The sequence below is a fragment of the Lissotriton helveticus genome, chromosome 5_1 (genome assembly GCF_964261635.1).
Source record: "Lissotriton helveticus chromosome 5_1, aLisHel1.1, whole genome shotgun sequence".
In the NCBI taxonomy this organism is placed as follows: domain Eukaryota; kingdom Metazoa; phylum Chordata; class Amphibia; order Caudata; family Salamandridae; genus Lissotriton; species Lissotriton helveticus.
In genome coordinates, this window is record NC_136065.1 from 757,759,612 (window position 1) to 757,783,153 (window position 23,542).

Genomic DNA, 23,542 nt, shown 5'->3' on the forward strand with positions numbered 1-23,542 from the left:
CAGGAATTCCGTCGACTGTAGCATGGAGATCCGCATGGGGGGCATTGCATGTAAAACGCGACCAGTATATCAACCAGCGCGCCAGTCCGGGTCTCAGCCAGCCAGTCAGTCAGAACCAGTGAGAGAAACAGCATCAACCTTGTCCTGAACGTCGAAACCCCAGCAGGCTTGGCCACCGCTGTGAGCGCACTTCAGGCAGAACAAAGGAGGAAAATGGCCGCCCTCGGCATGGAAGAAACGGAAAAAGAAGAAGGGAGTGTCCCCAGTCGGCAGCCAGAGAAGCGTCCAAGGTGGCGGGCTCTATTTTTTCCGCAGGATGGCTCACACTCCGATTGTGAAGAAAAGACGATGGCAGCATTCTCGTAGGCAAAGTCTCAGTAGTAAGAATGGAGGGATACTTTGTAGCTGCAGTCTCGTCAGTAGGGAAACACTCGACACTGTAGCCAGGGACATGGCCGATCTCCGTGTGCACATGTTGCAACATTGTATCCATCTCGGGAGCAGTGAGAGGCAGCAAAGGGTCAGCCAGCCGCGATTGCCCCATGTCATGGGCAGCGCTGTCGATCTTCCGTGCCAGCTCTCGAGCAGTCCTTTGCCATGTCGCCCGTAGATCCGCAAGCGCCACCAGGATATCTCTATAAGTCAGGACACTCCGCGGTACTGGCCGGTCGGCTCCGCTCAATGACACCCCCAGTGTAGTCTCAAGCCCCAAGGCAGGCAGGGCAGCAAGTACTGAAGACAGGGGATCAGCCACTCCGTCGTATCGATAGGCAGGCGCCATTACCACCCCTTCGGGCAGCCTACAATGGAGGGAGGGGGGGGCCGACTCCGGTACCTAATGAAGCAGGGGTTAGAGCCACCAGATGTAGCGCGGCTCGCCGTCCGGGGGCTGCGCGAGTGAAAGCCCTTTCGCTGGCTGTTGGTGCAAGCGTCACACGGCGGAGAAAGCGCTTTAAGATGGAGTCCGCTCCGATGGCCCGTCTCGGAACAAAGAAAGGCTTCGCCTGCATAAACCCAGCCCCACAATTAGACACTCCGCCGTTAAATGGGGTCTCGTCCCAGCAGAGAAAGCAAATCCGCTCGTCTCAGCAATCGGACGCGCTTCGCTCAGGATCGGCCCCGCTACAGCCCCGCCACAGCTCGTTCCACCTCCCAAGTCCAGCAGCGTCAGGCGGGGAACATCGGAGCAGATCCCAGGGGCAGTGTCGGAGGTCGGCTAACTCCACGAATCCTCCAGCAAAGCAGCCGAGAGAGACCTCAGGAGAACGCAGTCATCTCCAGCGCATTCGTGGCTCCGTTTAAATTAGATTCGACCGAGGATAACTAACAGGATTTTAAAGTGAAAAACAGACGGGTCGCGGAGCTGGGGGCTCACACGTCCGTCCCGTCCGCCATCTTGGCTCCTCCTCCGACCTCTACTATTGTTGCTTTGACCTCGCATTTATCCTCCTTGTGATCTAGAATCATTTCCATTGTAACATCATGAGTTTAGAGATGATGCTATTCATGTTGGCCGAAGAAAACTTGTTTTTGGATCTACAGAACACCAGTGGCTTGGACACTCCACTCTTCTCTTCCCAATGTAGCCACTTAAGAGTCTGCCTTGTTTGACACAGTCCTAAGGGGGGCAGCTGAGGTCTTTGACTCAACCTTACCCACCACAGAAGTCAATACCAATGTGTTAATGGAAGTGCTTAGCCTAGAACAGACTAACCTGGAGCCCCTGATTTTATTCAATGAGGTCCTTACGGACACACTGTTAGACACCTGGACCAAACCAGAATCGAGCTCTCCAGTCCGTCCACAAATCGCAAGGCAACTCCGGCCTGATTCGGGTTGGCTCAGCATTCCTCCAACACCTGTCACCAAAAAGCTTAGTGGTACAAGGTACAAGCCTTCACCAGTCATCTGAACCAGAAAGTACCCCACCAGATGTGGAGTCAAAGCATGTTAAGGCATTCGACAAATGAATATTCTCCTCTGCCAGCCTTACCCTTCGGTCTTTCACTACAACCTGCCTCCTGAATGGAGAGATACAGCTTTATGATAGGGAATGTGGGTGCAGCCAAATTCCCAGTGCCTCATCCAGGATGACCAAGATGCAGTGAGGTACTCCATCAGTTTGGGACTTGACACTACCGATTTGCCATGGGGGTTGGGGGGGGACGGTGGGTGTTCAAAGATGGCTGGGTATTTTTTGGGTGGGCAAGGGGTGGGAGAAGGCAGGGGGGACCAAGGAGCACAGCTAGCCTGGAGATTGGGGGATGCTCAAATAAGTTGAATATTTAATACTGTTCTACCTTGCACAATGCTTAAATTGCTAGAGGAATCGGAGTACATCATCATATTACAAACCATAGCACTGACCAACATTCAATGAGAGAGATGACTTGAGGTAGATAACTCACTGTCTCAGACCAGCCCCTTGCAGGATCCCCCACCTCTGCTGCCACACATGGGGGACCCTGGGCAGCAGCTATGAGGGCCCGATGCCAAGAAGGTGGGGGCATTGGGCAGTGCCTTAGGCCATGAAGCCTCACCAGTTCTCTGTGACAGTAGCCCAATACTGGGATGAAGGGCACCTCACCGAGAGACAGGGGGCAATACATTCAATTGACAGTGGGGTGACAGGTATGGGAGCATCAGCCAGGGAGCCTCACAGGCCCTCCGAGGATTGAGACTGAGATGGCACTGTTCCACAACTATAGGGGCGGGTAGCGCAGCACGAGGCTGGCCGTGCAACTCCATTGGGTCCTAACCAATAAATACCCACTGGTCCCTTACTGGCAAGTGACCATGCCTCCACAGTCCGTCAGCGCCACAGTCGTCTTAGCCAGGGGCAGAAAAAGAGCTGCTGCGGTGACCTGGAGTGCCCCAGAGCCATCAGTCCAAGTTGGCGGACCAAGGCAGATACGCGAGGCCTCCCTTGACTGTCCAATGGTGGGGAAATTGTCTTCTATGGTAGAGCAAGTGGACCTCACAGAATGTTTTTCTGCGCATCCGGGGTAGTGTCGACGGGCAAGCCTTTACAGTCAAAATTAGCTCTTCTCGGGTCGGGTGGTCCCCGTGCTGCCCCCACGGCAGGCCACCCCCAGCTCCATACAGTTGGCTTAAGCCTCCACCTGGAGTAAAGTGCAATCAGGATGCTTCATCGGTGCTGCTGCGTTCCTAACAATTCCCCTGTTTGATATAGTGCAGGCTTAGCAGTAATTCACTGCATGAAGCAGCAAGGCTAAACTCTGTTCACAAGCGTCCTGCTGGAGCTCTGGAGTACGGGGGCCCTCATCTCGGCTAGTTTGCTATTGCCCCTGCTGAATTGTCTTGTGTATGAAAATCTGCTATTGGCTAGCCAAGAAGCAGCTCCCAGAAGGTTTGTGCTATCATTCCACCAGAACAGAGGCTACTACCACTTCGCTTTGACATCTGCCACATGGAAGGCCCTCTACATGTTCACATAACACTATTGCCTGTATAGCCAGTCTGTCTGGAGAAGGACTTTGGCTGATCTGGCCTACACAATTCCCTGGTCTGTCATTGCACACCCCCCACCACGTGGGAAGGTACTGCTTTGGTATTCACAAGGTGAGGAATCTGCTGTTGGAAGTCTCTATCTGAAGAACAAGCTACTTACCTTTGGTAACCGCAGATTCCTCTGTGTGAATACGTGTGAAAGCAGTACCTCTCCTTTCTTTGGAATAGACTCATACAGTTCATTAATAGGTTCCCAATCTAGAGATCTCCACGCAGACCTATGAGCCCCGGGTGGCACAGACCGAAATAAGAAAGAAACTGACATAAGTGCACAGAAGTTGAGTGGATGTAGTGGGAAGGGGGCAGGAGGGGGACTGTCTGCTGAGGAAAAAAAACATTCCAGATCCAGTCTGGCACCTGGGGAAATTCATAAGATGAGGAATTTTCATTCAGATGGTCTCTACCAACGGTAAGTAACGTGTTTGTTATGGTTATTGCAAAATGTTGGTCCACAATTGGCAATTCATTCTTTGTGTGTGGTATGTTACTCCAATATGTGCAAAACATTAGTTAAATATAGTATGTTTCAAGGGGCCAAAGATGTCTCCTGTGCAAGGTCAAACTTGACAGTTAAGCTACATAAACGAAGACTTCAGTTTTGATATGCAGGATGTTGGTCATATTATCTTTTAAGCAGGTGGGAGTGGTTTGTTTTAGAGTAAGGAAACAAGGCAGCTGTATGATAAATATTTCATGCTGGGTGCTTCTTTTTTTAACCAGGATCTTTTGGACCGAACCGTGCTTCACAGGGAGGCTATGGAGGAGCATATCCTGGGACCCAGAACTATGGAAATCAAACTGGACCTCAAGCACCATCACCTGCCCCTCCGAGACGACTTGACCCTGATTCTATCCCTAGCCCTGTAAGTAGACTATGTGCTGTAATATGCATCCGTATGCATTTGGCCACAATGAAGGAAATAGGTAATGCTGGTTAATGAGAAAAACATAAGTGTTTTGGACATATGCTGCTGTTTTTTTTACTCTGGGAGTGCACTGCGGTCTGCTAAGTATACCTCGATGCTCAGTCCCTTTAAAGTATGTTTAATTGCCCCTATACCCAATTCACATAAGTTAACCAGCTTGTAATTCTCTAGTATATGGTACCAGGGGTACCCAGGGCCTTTAAGTTAGTGCCCATCGCAAGCTACAAAGCTGCAGCACCTATTGTGCCACCACCAGTGTGCCAAAGTAAAACATGTCCCCCACCATGCCCCTAACTCGAATTTGCAATTCAAACTAAAGTTTACTGGAGACAGAAGGCTCTGACGATTTTCAGTGGACAAACCACCTTGTTCACACAGTTCAGCGCTATTGAAAATAAGGTTTATATAATGTTGCCATGGAAACTATGTCACTGACATGGACATAAAAGAAACACAAAGTAATACTTTACCAGCATGTTAACCGCATAACCGCGGCTGCAATTCCGCTGCGGTGCGGCGGTTTAGCGGAGTGGGCAGGGCCGCATCAGCCAACGGACAAGTGCAGCACTACGAAGGTAGTGCGCGCGATGGCCGTTGGCCGATAGAAGCACGCAAGGGGTTAATGGCACATTGAGAGTAGAAATACCAACATGTATGCAAAATCAATAAACTGCATTGGATATAAACATTACGATTTAGAAATTGAAATCTTAGGTTATAAGCCAAATTTTCGGTACAATTCCACCAGTGTCCAGTGCAAGAAAAAAGGGGGGTCTAAATAGTGTTTCCTATATTCATTCCCATAGAGATGTTAGACTCGACTACAGCCTGAACCGCTGGACGGATTACACCGAATTTAGCAGAAATGTAGCTCTTGGTCCGAAAAGAACGCTTTTTCTGATTTGTTGGAAATCCGTGCAGTAGTTTTGGAAATATCAAAGGAAAAAGAAAATGGTATATCTAGTCAGATCCTAAGCATAGATCTCTAGGTAAGATACGATTGGCTGTCAGCACTTTAACCAGGAAGTGATAGCAGCCGTCTTGGGACCAATAGACATAATTGCACTCTTTGAAATGCATTGTAGTGAATGGCAGGTTTTGAGGGTCGCAAAAAGGAGAATGTATAAAGGGTGATAACTGATTTTAGTTACACTATAAATAATTTGTTGATCGTACCATACTATTTTTACAGATTGTGGTGTGTTCTAAACTGAGTTTACCCTGTGAAAAAGCCTTCTGCTGGGATTTCATGTATCAAGTTTGAGAGAAAGCTGTTTTCTCATGCTTTTCCCATAGATGTTATGGAAGGTGCTCCCGGGCTACAATGAGAGGATATATTCTGTAAATTCACTCTATCTTATCTCGGCCATATGAGAATGAAGTCGACTTTCTCAGTAAAACATGTAAATCCAATGGGAGCAGCCTGTCAGTTGATTCCCTTGTGCTCTACTGCAGCCTCCCAGAGTGTTCTAAAGAACTGCTAGAGCGTTAATAGTCTTACTTATGACAAAAGTACAGCACACCTGAAGTAATCTTGCTTGAATCAAACTGGTAAAACTTAAAACATTTGATTTAGAAAGGAACAATTTGAGGGGGGTTCATGTTGTAATAGAAATTATGGTTAGTTCTGTAGAGAGAAAAATTAGGACGTTTTAAGTGAGTTCTCAAATATCTTCCTCTTCTATTTCATTAAAACATTCTAATATGAAGACTGAATCACGCACTTTCAACATCAGCAGCAGACGTCCAGTTAACTCCCTGGTGATCAACAGCTTTACTACAGTGTTCTAATGAGCAACTAGAGTTCTAACATTCTGAATTGATGCCAAAAGCGGGCATTTCTGAACACCAGCTTGATGAAATCAAAGTGGAAAACTGAAAGCATGTTCTACTGAGTATACTGCAGTAAATGAGGACATTTGGAAGCTTCATAGCAAAGAAGTCTCAGAAGATGGGCAACAGAGGGAAAAAAGAGCTCAAATTTAGTACAAATATCACCCAAATGTAGCCCAAGTATAGCCCAATGAAAGTGTGCTAAACACTAAATTCATTTGAATTGTTATTTTTTTACAGTTTTATATGACGCAGGCTTAACCCAAAGGTATTGTAGTGCTTTACGTGAACATCAGTTACATTACACAAGGACACAAACATTTTGTTTTCAGGCATGGGGAGATTAAGTGATTCGCTCCGAATCTAAGGATGTTAAGCTGACGCACAAACTCAATCCTGGTTCCCCAGTTTCAACGTCTCCAGCTGTAGCACTACACCCTCACCCCTAAGTGTAACATATATTCAAGTGGTTAACTGGAAAAAATATATAAAGATAGCTAATAATTTAAAAGTGCTTCGTCGCTATTTGAGAACACTGAAAATATGTTCTCATTTTAGTTTTTTAGAAGACTAACTAATTTCTGTGGGAATGAGACCCTCGTTTTTAGGTCTCGCCTGTCGATGCGCATGCGCATCGAGCAAGCGAGACTATAGGGGCTCATCGACTCTTTATCTAACTTGCAAGGAATCGTGGCGATTCCTTGCAGTGCCCGTGACTTTTAAGCTCAATGCGCATGTGCATTGAGCTTAAAAGCGCGTGCACAGCCGCCCGCATTCCTCCGACACCTTTGAAGTGAAGCTTAGCTTCACTTCAAAGGCCCGGCTTCTTCACACCCACATGCCGCTCTGCCCCGCTCCGCCCCCTCCCCTGAGTCAGCACTGCAGAGAAAGCCGCCTCACGCTTTGAAGCCTGTGCATCGGCCATTATCTTTCGCCTTCCTTCTCGCTCACTTAAAATGGCTTTCCAGTCACCACGGGTGGCGGCAACACGAAGCGCAAGTCTTTTGTTGCTTCGAACGAGATATGCAAGTAGCCAGCCTGAACGCCTCACCCCGGATTCCTCTGTTTGTACACGCTTGATATATTTTATTCCTGCAGTATTTGTTAGGCTTCGGTGGGAGAAATGACACTCATTTCGCGTACACAAATGTTTTTTTGAATCTGAGCATATTTATACAGAAGCCCTTGTGTTGTATGGAAATGAGATTAAACGTGTATTACCACCTCCGAACCTTATTGTTTTTATTCTTTTCTATTTGCCTCGTACAACGCATTTTGCACCTTCAATACAAGAACTATCGCATATGGCTACACGTCTAGGCAGGAGGAGTACATGATTTCGAGAATGCCCTATTAAACTGCATTATTTTGGCGTATACCATAAAATCGGTGCAACTCCCACGGTCTGACTACCAGTTACAGTCCCCAGGGGGTTATTTCTCCATAAGACCCTAGTACTGTTCGTGGTCTTTGCAGTTGTGTCGCACGTGCATTCGGCTTCTGTGTACGACTCCGGCCTCAGTCTCTACCTGGGGGAGGGGGTGGGCTGGGCAGCTCGGTTCTCCTGCCTGTGAGCGTCGCACGCACTATGCTTGTCGCAGCTCTACACAATGCTTGTCGCAGCTCTACACATTTCACGCACCGGGCGCCACGTGTTTGAGTATATCTCACGCACCCTGAATCTCGTACAGGCATGGTACCGGTGTTCACCTCACACACTTTGTTTTTGAGAGTCACACACAACACGCTTATGTTTCCGAGTATCTCACACTATTCCTGCGTCTGTGAGCATCTTCCATGTTATTTTTTTCATTTATTTTATTTAATGCGATTTTATATAGCGCGAATATTATCCAAGGTGTCAGAGCGCTTTACAGGGGCATCACAGGCACACACCAGGCGTCTCGAGAGCGTCAGACTCGCCCATACTCGGCGTCTATCTCACACCCGTGTGTGTGAGCCTCTCGCGCTCTGAGCGGTTCACACGCACTGTACACGCTCGTATTCTCACACCAGGGTTACCCTGTGTGGTAAAATCACACACAGGGCTCGTTTGTTGGCACCTCACACCAGTTTCCCATGTTAAACGATCTTTTCCCACCTCACACTTCTGTGTTTCTATTCCTTCTCCACCTTCCCGTGTGTGAGGAGCCCCACGCATTACATACAAAATGCTTCATGTGTTTGTCTCCCACATACTTGAGTTTGTTGTGCTTGTGTTGTGAGCATCTCATGCACTGCTCTTTTGTGACCTCGTGCGGTGTACTCGCTTGGAAATGTTTCTCACAGTTTTCAAGTATCTCCCTCGGGCTCTCGTGCTGTGTTCATCGCAAACACCACACTTCTGAGTACCACCCACACACAGCCACCTCGTTCTGTATATCGAACTATGCTCATCATTGTGCATTTCCCGCTCCACATCAGGGCTTCTCGCGCGTGTACCTGTATCTCACACACGCCCGCGCATCCTAGCATCTGGCATGCTGCAAGCTTTTCATATTTGTAAGGTTCTCGCACCGTGCGTCTCCTTTTGCACCTCACTATGATACAGGCGTGAGGCGTCTCATAACTCACTCACCCTCACTCACACTCAGTCACACTCAGTCACTCTCACTCACACTCACTCACCCTCACTCACCCTCACTCACCCTCACTCACCCTCACTCACCCTCACTCACCCTCAACCCCTCACTCACCCTCACTCATCCTCACTCACCCTCAACACCTCACCCTCACCCTCACCCACCCTCAACCCCTCACCCTAACTCACAATAACCCTCCCTCACCCTCACTCACTCTCACTCTCACTCACCCTCAACACCTCACTCACCCTCAACACCTCACTCACACTCAACTCCTCACTCACCCCCACCCTCACTCACCCTCAACACCTCACCCTCACACAGTGCAATAGGTCTCACAGGATTTTTAGTTAAAGCTTTTACAAATGTTTATTGCTTTTTTGATTTGTAATTCTTTAGCATTGGCTACAAAAAATAAAAATGCAAAAGATTTACAACAAAAAACCCATAAACAATTCTAAATGCACTAACTCTAATGCTGCGAGACCTATTGCATTTCCAATGCTTGTTATAATTTCTAAAGGAAATGCTTTATGTATTACAGTTTTGATTACACCAAGATGTTATTTACAACAAGGGGTGGTGAGGGACAGAGTCTCTGAATTAAGCAGAATACTCTCACCCAGTCAAGAGATCAGGGCTAGATCCAACACCGTTTTTTAGCTCATTGCACCATCCCAGTTTCAGAACCTGGCTGTATGCAAATTAGTCTGTCCCGGGCCGAAGACGCCTGAAATGGCAGAAACCGGTCCCCGGAAGCTTGTTTCCTTCCCAGTGTAAGAATTGGCTTTTGTAGTCTTGTCTGCCCTGTTCCCATGATGCACTGGGCCAGGGACAGACTAATTTGCATACAGCCAGGTTCTGAAATTGGGATGGTGCAATGAGCTAAAAAACGGTGTTGGATCTAGCCCTGATCTCTTGACTGGGTGAGAGTACTCTGCTTAATTCAGAGACTCTGTCCATCACCACCCCTTGTTGTAAATACACCAAGATGTTAGGCATGCCACATGTTTGTAATAAATATGGAATGTTAGCAATCTAGTTGTTTATTATAATGTTGGGCGGCAGAGGTTAGGAGCACAGACTTGGATAACTTGGGGCAGGGAGTAGGGTGCAAAGCAACCATTTCACCATGCCGGGCTGGGGGGCAGGACAGTGACAGTACAACGGACCATGGAGGGAAGGGTCAACAAACCAACCATGCAGGACAGGCAAGCGAGGCTATGGCAATATAAGAGACCACTGAGGGCAGAAGGAAGAATCAATTGCAGTACAATCATACATGCCAACAGACTAAATTCAGGCAGTAGACTTCTGGTGTCCTGCCCGAAATTTTCTAATTATCAATGTAAGTCAATGGGGAAAAGCAATTTGGAGGTTTTTTCCCTCAGTCTCATTCTTACCAATTTCAAAATGTTAGCAAATATTGTACATTGGTTCACAGAGGGCAGGAGGAATGGGGAGGCATGTGGATAACAAAGGGCAGGAGGGCGATGGACAGGGGCACCAAACTGACCTTACAGGGCAAATGTCAGGTGTTGCAGCAGCACAATACTCCATAAAGGGCACGTTGGACAACAATGCAGCACAACAGACCCTGGAAAGCAATAGGGAGGGGTCAGGTCATGCAAATGGACAGCCGAGAGCAGAGGGGAAAGAGGCATGGGCAGCAAGCTGACCATACCGAACAGACCAGAGGGAAAGTTGCAGCATATTAGACCATGAAGGACAGGAGGAGGGGGCAGAGGCTTAACAGACCAGGCAATGAAGGAAGGATGGGATAGGGGTCTGCACATGGACAACGAAGGGCAGGGGGCAAGGAGGCAGGAGCAGCAAGCTAACCATGGTGGCAGGCAGGATAGACACTGCAAGCACAACACACCATGGAGGGCAACAGTGAGACTATAATAGCATACACACAGACAACGGAGGAAAGGTAGGAGGGGGTCAAAGTCAGCAAGCTGACCACACATGGCAGGTTGGAGGGTCTGTGGTAGCACAAAAGACCATGCATGGCAAGGGGGAGGGTTACTGGCACCACAACAGCCATGGTGGGCAAGAGGGAGTGGTCAGGGACATGCACAAATGACCATAGTGTACAGATAGGAAGGTTAGGGTCTGGACGCAGACTAGCGAGTGTAGGGGAAGGGGCTTCATAACAGATCACACAGGACAGGCAGGCAGGAGAAGTTGATGCACAGCAGAGCACAGAAGGCAGAAGAGATAGGCTCATGGAACTCAAACCGGTTGGGTGGAGGTGGCAGGGCCAGGCAGCAGCTATTTGACCTTGCTTGGCAGGTGGGAGGGGCAGTGGCAGCTCAACAGAAAACTCAGAGCAGATAGGAGGGGCAGTGGCAGGTCCATGGAGGGAGCAGGGGCATGCACACAGACATGAGAGGCCAGGGGGAAGGAGAGTATGGGCAACAAGCTGAGCACAGAGGCTAAGCAGGAGGGCAGTGATGGGGCATAGAATTGGGCAATGGAGGGCAGAAAGAGTGGGCAGGGACATGCAGCTAAATAGAGGTCAGTGGCAGCACATCAGACCATGCAGGGCATGAGGGAGTGGGCTGGTACAAATCGACTCTGACAATAAAAGGTAGGGAGAAGGTGGATGGGGCAGCAAGCTTTTGCAGCGTGAATCTTTTCTGGATTCAAATGCTGTGCATTATTCAGCAATCTAGTGTTTGGGTCCGAATTGTAGTATTTATTTTCCTTTTTTTGTTGTTTTATTTTTTTGTTGGTGGGCGTCGACATACCACTATTTGGTTTCCTCCTGTGACGTTGACGGGCATCCTCGGAAGCTCCTACCTTTGGTCACCATCTTCAGATTTTTTATTTCTGCCGTTTGGTACGGATTGATACTGAAGACGCTCCCAAGATTGGAGAGATAAATCAACGAAAATAAGGAAAAAACTTCACCAGAACTGCGGTAGAGCATTTCGACTTCCACAACTTCAATACGAACGACCGGAGTTCGATGAAAAGTGAAAATTTAATCTTGGACGATTGGCGAATGCGCATGCAGGGGGCTCCCTATGCACGGTAATGGACAAGACACTGTTCAAGTTTTGAGGAAATTGTCAACACAAGTACGCTCAGAAAGATCAGCATCCGATCCGCAACCTTTGCCTACCGCTGGATCACCGAAGCGAGGACTGTAACACGTGCTCCGACTTCACTCCGAAGACGCTGAGGGTGAGAGCAAGAAAGAGAAGAGCCAACTATACCATGCAAGTCCAAGGCCCACCACCATCGGTGAGAGACCTGGGCCTCTCCAGTGAGGAGGAAGACAACATCGCTGTAGGACCAGAAGGCGATGAGGACAGAGACGTTACAGTCTTGGAGGTCGAGAAGAAGCCTTTGAAGGAGGTAAGACAGTTCTCAACCTCTAAAAAATTAGAAGAGTTTCAAAAGTCTGACTCTAGAACTGCAAAGGGAACCTCGGCGTCGAAGCACTCGACAACGGCAGTTGAATCCAAGGAAAACACTGCCTAATATCCTTGGACAAGGACTCCGTAACGGCAAAGACCCTCGAAAAACCCAAGATGTCGAAAGACAGTCCGGAATAAGACACCTCAGTGTCGAAAAAGAAGAGGTCTAAACAAGCTTCGACAGCTCGGATTGGCGTCGATAAGCACAAAGCGGAAAGCCTAAGGTCTCAACGCCGAAATACAGACGGCCGAAATGTAGAAAAGGAGGAAAAGGCTCAAAGCCAAAATGGCAAATATTTTACAGCAGAAAAAAGATTTAGACAAAAGCTTGAAACAATTCAAGATACCCCCGAAAAAAAAACTGAAATGGAGAAGGTCGTTGAGGAACTATTGCCTCCAACAACACCCAAGCCGTTCAATGAAAAAGAGAGAGAAGAGTTCTTCGGAGAAGAAGGCGAAGATGAAAAACGGACATATGCGGGATCAACGATCTCAGAGACTTAAGACCTGCAATGGCAAGATCTCGACACTGAATCACCAGAGGACAAGGGGAAAGAACAGGGGAACCCTACTGACAACGGAACCAGGGTACTAGTTATATATATAAAGGAAACCGCGGTTCCAGTGGTTTAATAACAATGAATCAAGCAATAGATATGCACAATGGCAATATGAAGGGTACTGTAATGTCAAAGGGTAGGAAACCGTTTACACTGAAGGTTCTATATATCCTGTTTTATGATTTTTTGTACACTTTTTTACAATTCAAATAAATTGACATTTTGTGCATTGTGTCCCAATGTGAAAAAATTGAACCTAAATTACACAGTGAACAATTATATACAAGGTTTCCATGAGTTCTAAGAACGACCATTCATGTGTAAGTATTTTCAGCATAAATATACAATGATGTATGCTGGGTAGTGGCTCGTTCCTTTTGCTTGTCGATGGTGTTTCGACCCTTCTATCAATGCGGGATCTCCTCAGGACTAGGGATGTAGGGACATCTATAACAAAATAATGAAAGCATAAGGCCCATGTACCGGCACAGATGCGAGAAATTAATGGAAAGGTCTTACATTAAAGGTGTACTACCTGAAATGATGTTAGCGCAGCCTTAGTGGAAGTGGTGTGCCACAGTGAAGAGTGAAAAATATAAAATATAAAAGGGAAAAGCCAAATGCCAACTGCACGCACGTGTTTCGTCGCATGGGAATGTAATAATTTCGCGACTCCTCAGGGCTGTAGATATGCTGTGGCACGCAAGAGGTTGCTAAGCCCGTGATAATTACGTCCGAACCCGGAACACGTCTTCCTGCACGGCTACCCGTGGGACTTGCATCGACACCATCCCCCGCACCTGGGCTACCGAACCGCCTGGGAGCTCCCGCAATACCCTTCATCCAATTTACTAACCTGCGGGATGTCACCTCCTAGGGACTAATCCAGAGCACTATTCGTCCAAAGACCATTTTGCCAGCGTCTACTCCGCCAATTCACTACATTAAGAGGACCAAGAACCAACACTGAGGTTTCTTCCTCTAGAACCTCGTGTATTCCGAACGGACCTACATATACAACCTGGTCTCGAGCGGGGCCGGGTCGGAATTATCACCGGCTTAGCGACCTTTTGTGCGCCACCGCATATGTACAGCCCTGAGGAGTCGCGGAATTATTACATTCCCATGCGACGAAACACATGTCAGCTGGCTACAAAGACTATTAAATGAAGATCTTATCTAAAAAGACATTGGTGTTCTTTCTGACAGCTGCAATTTGATCGTTAAGGTGTCCATTGTGGCACAACCATTTACTCCATCCTCTTGTTGTGTGCAGTTGGCATTTGGCTTTTATGTTTAGCGTGTTGTCCTCGCAACACACGCTTTTGAGGGGTTATAAGGCTCATCCCCTCACCTAATTGCACCACCTCTTATTTTTTGCTTTCATAGTACCCTTGCGGTAAACAGTAGCAGAGCACCCAGTATTTCCCTTATCCCAAAAACCCTTGCTTTAGTTTGAATAAAATATAAAAGGGGACTCGCATGAGGACCGAGCCGGGTTCTGCCATGATTCATAAGGAGAGGGAAAGGGTTAATACGATGTACATTGACAGACATTCCATTCTGTTTGGTTGGAATGTGACTTACCTCAATGCGAGGCAAGGTGTGCGCTGTTGATATAAATGATGGTCCAGGGGCTCCTCCAATAGCACTCTACAGCCGTAGTAGTGCTTGTGTTCCCTGGTGAATTCAGTAATGGTATACTGTATGACCTGAAGGGTAAAGAATGAGTGAGAGCGTGGGGTTAGTCTCAGGGTGATGCATACAAAGAAATGCAGGTGGGGCAGAGTGGGGCGTGCTGGGCGTCATTAGGACTTGTACTTACTGGATCTTAGTTGGTACAGAACGATCTCTGTATCTGCTGTAAGTAGCCCATATGGCTTTTTAACACATGCTCAGCATTTGAACATACATCACGGTCACTGGCTTTACAAAAGCCAGATGCCGCCACAATCTGCATAATCTTCCAAGTTGTCCCAACATTTTCGGATAATTACGCAGCCTCTCGTAAGTGCCACACATACAACAGACCACCGCGCACTCGCAGAGGTCTGTTTTCACTCTCTATCCCTCGCGTTCACCGATCACCGGATTGAACGGAGTCACGACGATGCACTACCCGGGCCTGACGCCACGCAGAACGGTGGGAAAAGTCAGGATTTAACAGATGTCGAATCAATCGCTCTGGGTCATTGAACCAGGTAGCAGACACACGCGGCTTGCTCGAGGCTGACACACGCAGCTTCTCACAGCAGATATAGAGATCGTTCTGTACCAACTAAGATCCAGTAAGTACTTTTACTTCCACAGGAAGGAACACAGCAAATGTACCAACAACAGTGGATCCACCTCCAGACAAGTAAAGCAAAAGGACAGACCTTGTAGGGAGGAAAGTAGAAAGAAGTGCAGCAAACCAATGGCCCATAGCTAATTCTAATGCATTAGTAAACAGACAATGTTATCGACATTGGGAGGAGGTAGGAGAACTGTTAATGAACCTACCGGAGCAATTTCAAAGAATAGCTGGCCACTTGGTGGAAGAGGGTAAAAACATTGGTAACACTTGTTTGAAATCAACCCTAGATGCTGCAGAGACACCAAGCAGATAAATGATGATTGGCATCACAGAAAGGAGGCACGCATAGCTGAGAATATCAGACTTCAAGCCAGAAGTGCAAAGCAATATTATAAACTCACTGTTCAATGTCAAACAAATGTTTAGAAGTGTGATTGACGACAAACTCAACCAATTAAAGAATGACAATGAGACAGCTAGATGGGCGCACTACAATTCAGAGGCATGCATAGGAGCCCCCCCTCAAGGGGACCACAAGGTAGAGGTACCCACCAACCTACTACCTCACATCAAACCTACCAACAAACATACCAAGGAGCTAGCCAGGGACAGCAGCACAAATGGCAACATCAACAAGGAAGGAAATCCTTTCGAGGGCATCCTAGTGGCAGAGGACAGCCACAAAGAGTCGGATAACAGACCTCTTCTAAGTGACTGCATTCAAAAACATGTACACACGCGAAAAACAACAGTGAGCGTGCCCACAAGAAAGCAAGCTTTACTGAAACACCCTGTAAGTTTACAGTTCCTCCAGCATACTACACCAGTAGGAGGCAGGCTAAAACTTTTCCTTCGAAGATGGAAGGACATAACTTCAGACAAATGGATTTTGAACATAATACAGTACGGTTACTGCAAAGAGCTAACAAAACAACCTCAAATCAGGAGACCAAACCAGAAGATGCATTCAAAAACTGAATTATCTCAGCTACTCAGAGGTGCAGGAACTGCAAGGGAAACATGCAATAGAGCAAGTACCACACAAAGAAAAGAACAATGGAGTATATTCTACATACTTCCTGATTCCAAAGGTAGACGGAACATTACGGCCAATATTAGACCTACGTTTTCTAAACAAATTTATAAAGACACAAATATTCAAATGACTACACTGCAAGAGGTGATACCTTAATTACAGAAAGGAGGTTACATGGCTACCATAGACTTAAAGGATGCATACTTACACATCCCTATTAACAGAAAGAGACAAAAGGCTGTTATGATTTGTGGTCAACAAAAAACACTACCAATTCAAAGTACTGGCTTTTGGACTAGAATCCGCACCAAGAGTGTTCCCAAAGTGCTTAACCGCAGTAGCAGCTCATCTAAGAAGGCAGGGGATTCCTGTTTACCCCTACTTAGACGACTGGTTAGTAAGAGCAAACTCCTACAGTCTGTGCAAGCAAGATATACAACAGATGATAGAGACACTATTTGAACTGGGTTTCTCAATACATTGGGAAAAGTTGTAACCAGAATTCATAAAGGTGATTTTAGGTGCAGAAATAAAAAGTGTTGGGGAAAGCGTTCCCAAGTGAAAAGAGAAGATCAGCCTAATTGAAGGAGACTCGTCTATACCAGAAGGGGTAAACATCTGACAGTGAGAACAGTGGGGAAATTACTGGGAATGATGGCCTCATGCATCCATCTAATTCCCAACATTCGCTTACACATTAGTCAATTTGAAGAATGGCTCCAAACACAATGGTCACAGGCAACAGGGAGTTGGGAGGATCTAGTGGTTGTCATGCAGACTGTTCATCAGGAGATGGCATGGTGGAACCAAACAAAGATAGCACAGGGCATACCTTTCACACAACCAACTCCTACAGTGACCATAACAGATGTGTCCCAAATAGAATGGGTTGTTCACATGACAACCTCAAAATGAGGGGATTGTGGACACAGCAGAATTCAGTGAAACAAATCAATATCCTGGAGTTAAAAACTGTATTCTTAGCCTTAAAAGCCATTCAGAAAAAGCTTTTTGGGGAAAAAGGTGTTGACAACACAACCAGCATGTTTTACATAAACAAGCAAGGAGGAACTCTGTCTGTAGCTCTCAACACTAGCTCTCGAACTTTGGAGATGGGCAATCCCAAAGAAAATAGCCAAACGCCTACCAGGAAAGGACAATGTAGAAGCAGACAGACAGAGCAGACAAATGTCCTCATCCCACAAGTGGGAACTAAATCAAGCAGAACTCCCCAAAAACTTTCAGGAAATGGGGGACACCACAAATTGACCTATTTGCAGCACCCCACTAAGCAAAGTGCCCAAACTTCGCATCCAGGTGACCTTGCAATCTGTCCCTAGGGGATGAGCTGTGGATAGACTGGATAGACTGGTCTGGGATATTTGCTTACGCTTTCCCCCCAATAGCACTGCTGAACAGGGTGATCAACAAATGCAAGATCAGCCAAATGACAATGATTCTCATTGCACCACAGTGGGCCAGACAAACTTGGCTCTCAGAAATAATGGAGATGTCTCAAGGAACGATGCCCACATTGCCAAAAATGCAGGATTTGCGAACAATGCAAAACTGAAAAGTACTTCACCCTAGCAGCATGACTCCTGAAGACTTAAAATTTGCGCATATCAACTACCAGAAAGCACAAATGTGGTTCTAAGAGAAGCTAGGAAACCAACAACCAGGAAATCATTTTTCAAGGAGATTTTCAAAGGAAAGAACAGTGCTAAAGTAGTTGACAGTTTTACCAGAAAGCAAATTATGCTATACATAATTAAAAGTGCACTTAGTAGCAATTGTAGCTTATACAAGAGGTGAAGCGGGGAAAAGTTTCTTCACTTTTCATGTGGTCAAAGGGTTCCAAGAAGGGGCAAGAAGAATTGCACCTCCAAAATGGTGCCAGCACCCACATGGAACCTGAATATACTTCTGGCACAAATGATGGACTCACCATTCGAACCACTGCACAAAACATCGCCACAAATGCTCACACTAAAGACTGCCTTTTTAGTGCCAATAACATCCCTACATAGCGCCTGTAGTTCACTAACTCTAATACAACAGGAACCTTACTTTCAAATACGTACTAACAGGATTGTCATGAGAACAGATCCACAATTCATACCAAAGGTGGTATCGAGATTCCACACAAATCAAAGTATACAAATACCAAGTTTCTGTCAGAACCCAAGGACTAAAGCAGAAAGAGCTTTGCACACGCTTGACGCTAGAAGATAGGTCATCTACTACATTGAAAGAACCAAAGAATACAGGAAAACAAAGCAGTTCTTTGTATCCTTTGCAAATAGTTTTTTGGGAAGACCAGTGACCAAAAACATCATTGCAAGATGGATAGCGCACGCCATACAGTTATGCTACAAGCAAGCAGGACAAGCATCACAAGGTGCCCCTCGGGCACACTCACCAAGAGAGAAAGGAGCTACTATTGCTTTTCTAGCAAATACTCCAATTCAAGACATCTGCATGGCTGCAACATGGTCTTCAGTGCGCACATTCACAAATTATCACTGTATGGACATTCAAATGAATAAAGAAGCACTAGTGGTACAAAAGGTCTTACAACATCTATTCACAAACCAAAGCTCATTTTCCACCCAGCCACCACAAGACTAGCAAATTGCTACAAAGTCTGTGCACAGCATGTGAATCCTGATAAGATTCATGCTGCAAAACAAATAGTTTCTTACCTGTCGGTGTAGTTTTGCAGCTTGAAAAACTTTCTGGATTAACTAGCGAATCCCCCATCCTCCACCAGGAAAGATGACAAGAGGAGAAGAAAAAAAAAATACGAAGATGGTGACCCGGAGGAAGCCCGACGACGTCACAGGAGGACAACAAATGGTGGTTTGTCGACGCCCACCAACAACAACAACAAAAAGAAAAGATACTACAATTCTGGACCCAACCACTAGATGACGGAATAGTGCACAGCATGTGAATCCAGAAAATTCTTCAAGCTGCAAAATTACACTGTCAGGTAAGAAACTTCGTTCAGGGCAGGGCATGAATTTGGACAATGGATGGCAAGGAGGGAGGCAGGAGCAGCAAGCTTGAATGGGGGCAGCACAATGCCAGGCATACAGCCCCCTCTTCCCCCGTGCACTGCTATAGATATCTTACTTAAAAAATATAAAATTTCACTAGAAATTCACTGGGGAAAAAAAAGGTTTTAGGGACGTTATAGTTGGGAAATATAATTAAAAATATCTTTGCAATTAACTGGAAAAAAAACGATTAGAGGAATGTTGTAGTTAGGCTCAGAGTTCGAGGCATGTGGGCTGCTGAATTCATATCTATGCATAGATCGCCGCCTAGTGTTGGATCTGGATGATTGCACATTGTTGTCCTGGAAGAGTCTTCGAAGTATCACGAGATAGGTGGCTCCTCCCCTGGACTACAGTGCGCATGGACATCCTCTCCATCCTCAGATTGTTTTTTCCCGCCATTGGGTTCGGATGTACTTTCTTGACTCAAGTTCGGAATCGATACAAAACTTTTTTCACACGGCCAAAAGGCCTTCGGGGTGTCGGTATTGTCTTTCGTTCGGTTCCACGTACTTTCTCCAGTTCTTCGAGCCGGACGTCCAAGGCCGCTTTCCTTTTTCGACACCAAAGGCCCCATCAACTATCGACAATGGAACGGAGCCCGTTCAAACTATGCTCCGTTTGCAACTCTAAATACCCTCACATCGATGTGCACCCGGTGTGTAATAAATGCCTATCACCGGACCACAACGAGGCCAGCTGCATGGCCTGTTCTCGGTGCAGGTCGAAGAAAACACTTCGGCGCGGAAAACAGCGCCTGACCCAGAGAACATCTTCGAGGCTGAAGACGACAAGGGTGTCGAACGAGAGGATCCTGAACAGCAGTCGGATCCTGCGTCGGAACAGAACTCTAACTATGATGAAGACGAAGAAGAAGACTACGTCCATGATGAAGACGTCATCGAGGTAGGAGACGACGCACAGGCCATCGGAGCCGTCGATGACGACTCAAGCGATGAGCAAGGCCCAACCGCAGTCGCGGGGCCCGATAATGACACTGTACCTTCAAAGGCTCAGGTCGAGGCATCGCCGAAGGCGTTAGCCAAGATCTTAATCCACATTCTATAGCCCCGCGTCAAGGCCCGGCTAAGAATATTTCTAAGGAGCCATCGGTCGATCAACCACAATCAGCGATAAAATCGAAACCGAAACCAACAGACGCTAAATCGAAAGCGAAGCTGCTAAAGACAGTCATCAGATCGACGACCTTGGATTCATCGGATCCAATCAGATTGAAGAGTGTCATCGACCCCTCTGGGTCACAAGGAGGTGTCGGCCCGAAGATCGGGGCGCCGAAGCCTGTATCTAAGGTCAAGCACGTCACACTGACGCAGTCGACGTCGACGTCCAAAGATGGCGACACTATCAAGGGACTCAAGGCTCAGAAAACTCTCGATCCGAAGCTTCCAGCCTCCAAGCCACTGCTGGTCAAGGCCTTCGAGTCGAAGACCAAAATCGACCCGAAGGAGCATGTCAAGTCGAAGCAAAAGAGCGTGCCTGCTGCGCACCAAGAGCTCGAGTCGACGCATGGCCACAAACAAACTAGTGGTAAAACAAAGTCGGTCGGATCCAAGGCGGCGCCACCCTCGAAGCAGGTTGGTCCGTCTCCAATGCTTACGCCACCAATTAAGTACAGACTCCCCCCGACCGCACGCCCTAAGGCATTCCAGACACAAAAAAACACCGACACAGCCACAAAGGTGTCGGTAGCCTCAAGAACTCAGCCCATAGAAGAGGACGTTGTGTTCCAAGCGCCATCCTATGATAATCAGCCAAAACTATTCATCGACTCCGATTCTGGAAGACTCACTATTTATAAAAGAAAAATCATTCCAGAGATTCCTATGGAGTCATACAAGATCCCACTCAAAAAGAAAAGGGACTCTGCCACCTCACCTGTTCTTTTTGAACCTGTAGAGTCCTATGGACAGGAATACACCTATTCTCCCACACGTACCAATGAAGATGTGGGGGAAGGATACAATAAGGAAGAATTTACTTATCCTATTGACACAGATCAAGAGGAGTCTCAACCCTGGACTGACCCTGTTGACCCTGGTGAGCCACACACCACGCCTGACACTCAGTCCTATACAGTCAAAACCTCGCCTACTGAAGATACTGCTGCGTTTAACGCATTGATTGAAAGGGCAGCTTCTAACCATGATGTAGAAATGCACGCTGACCGGTAGAGGAAGACTTTTTGTTTGACACTTTCTCAACTTCAGAAAGATCAGTGAGGACATTGCCTATGCTAAAGGGTGTCCTTAAACACGCTGGTGACATTTTCAAAGAAACCACAAGGGCAAGGGTTGTAAACCCAAGAATTGAAAGGAAATACCGGCCTGCGCCTGTAGACCCTACGTATATCAAAGGCCAGCTCCCATTGGACTCCTTAGTGGTGGCTAATGCTTGCAAGAGAGTGAACTCTCAGACAAGTGGTGATGCTCCTCCTCCGGACAAAGATTCCAAAATCTTGGAAGCTTCTGGCAAACGAGTAGCGGCTCAAGAGGCAAATATTTGGAGAATCTCAAATACACAGGCCCTATTAGCCAGATATGATAGGGCTCATTTCGACACGTTAGAGCAGCTACTACAACACCTGCCTGATGCTTATAAGGAGGGCGCGGACATTCTGATACAGGAGGGGAAGCTGATTTCAAATGCATCCATTAAATGTGCGCTAGATGCAGCAGACACAGCAGCTAGGGCCATCAACACGAGTGTGATGCTCAGAAGGCATGCCTGGCACCGCATCTCTGGTTTCAAGCCAGAGATCCAAACAACTATACTCAATCAGCCGGTTAACCCTGACTTTCTATTTGGTCCCGATGTAGACGCTACACTAGAAAAAATTAAAAAGGACACAGACAGCAAAATCCATGGGAGCTCTGCAGTCACAATAGTTCAGGGGTGGTTCCTTTCGTCGCTCCGGTAACAGGGGAGCCTCTAGAGGTCAAGCATCACAGCAAGCCCAATACAACAAGAGAGGAACACAGACCACCTATAACAAAAACAATAGGGGTGGATACCCTGGGAACAGCACCAAGGGCAGAGGACGTGGAAATAATAATGCCAGGTCCTCAGCCACCAATTAACAGTGACGTCTTGTCACTTCCCCCAGACCATGTAACACCGGTCGGGGGAAGACTTCAGCAGTTCCTGCCAGTCTGGGAAGGCATTACCACAGACAGGTGGGTGAGACAACTTATACAATACGGCTATTGTCTAGAGCTAACCTCCACTCCACCCAACATACCCCCAAGGCACCATCCTATGTCCGCAGAGTACATGCACTTATTGCAGCAAGAAGTCCTCTGCATGCTGCAAAAAGGGCCATAGAACTCGTGCCTTTAGAACAACAGGGTACAGGGGTGTACTCACTGTACTTCTTAATCTCAAAGAAGGACGGATCTCTCAGGCCCATTCTAGACCTCAGACCCCTGAACCAATACATCTTGTCAGAACATTTTCACATGCTCACTTTGTGGCAAGTTCTACCATTGCTCAGTCAGGGAGATTTCCTAGCAACCCTAGACCTAAAGGACGCATATTTCCACATTCCAATTCACCCAGGACACAGGAAATATCTCAGGTTCGCCATAAACAACCAGCATTACCAGTTCAAGGTCCTGCCTTTCGGGGTCACTACAGCCCCCAGAGTGTTTACCAAGTGCTTAGCTACAGTAGCTGCGCACCTTCGGAGACAACACATCCATGTCTATCCTTATCTGGACGACTGGCTTATCCAAGCGAAGTCAGACCAGCAATGTGCCAGCCACATGTCCCGCACGATTCACCTCCTACACAGTCTAGGATTTTCACTCAATTACCCAAAATCTCATCTTCAACACGCACATGTACAACAGTACCTAGGAGCGGAAATAAACACTCTGGCAGCAACAGCACAGCCAAACTCAGCACGAATCAACAGCATGCAATTGCTGATTCAGAAATTCAAACCCCAACACTCACTCCCAGCGTAAGTGTTTATGCAGCTGATAGGAATGATGGCCTCCTGCATCTTCATAGTCCCTCACGCGAGGCTACACATGTGTCCGCTTCAGGAATGCTTGGCACGACGGTGGAATCAGGCTCGGTGACATCTAAAAGACCTAGTGTTGGTGACCGGTCGTGCATACAACTCTCTGCATTTGTGGAACACACAAAACCTTTGCAGGGGGCGACCGTTCCAAGAGCCTGTACCACAGATAGTGCTGACGACGGACGCATCTCTCCAGGGCTGGGGAGCGAATGTCCTCCATTATACAGTACAGGGACTATG

General features: G+C 47.1%; 1 protein-coding gene across 8 annotated transcripts in view; it reads left to right on the forward strand.

Moving 5' to 3' along the window:
- SEC24C (SEC24 homolog C, COPII component) overlaps nt 1-23,542 on the forward strand; it is a 1,539,459-nt gene that overhangs the window by 304,593 nt on the left and 1,211,324 nt on the right. For all 8 annotated transcript variants that reach the window (XM_078643234.1, XM_078643230.1, XM_078643232.1 and 5 more), the window contains exon 6: nt 4,252-4,394. In XM_078643234.1, coding sequence (XP_078499360.1) covers nt 4,252-4,394 — 143 coding nt within the window. The remainder of the gene's footprint in view (nt 1-4,251; nt 4,395-23,542) is intronic.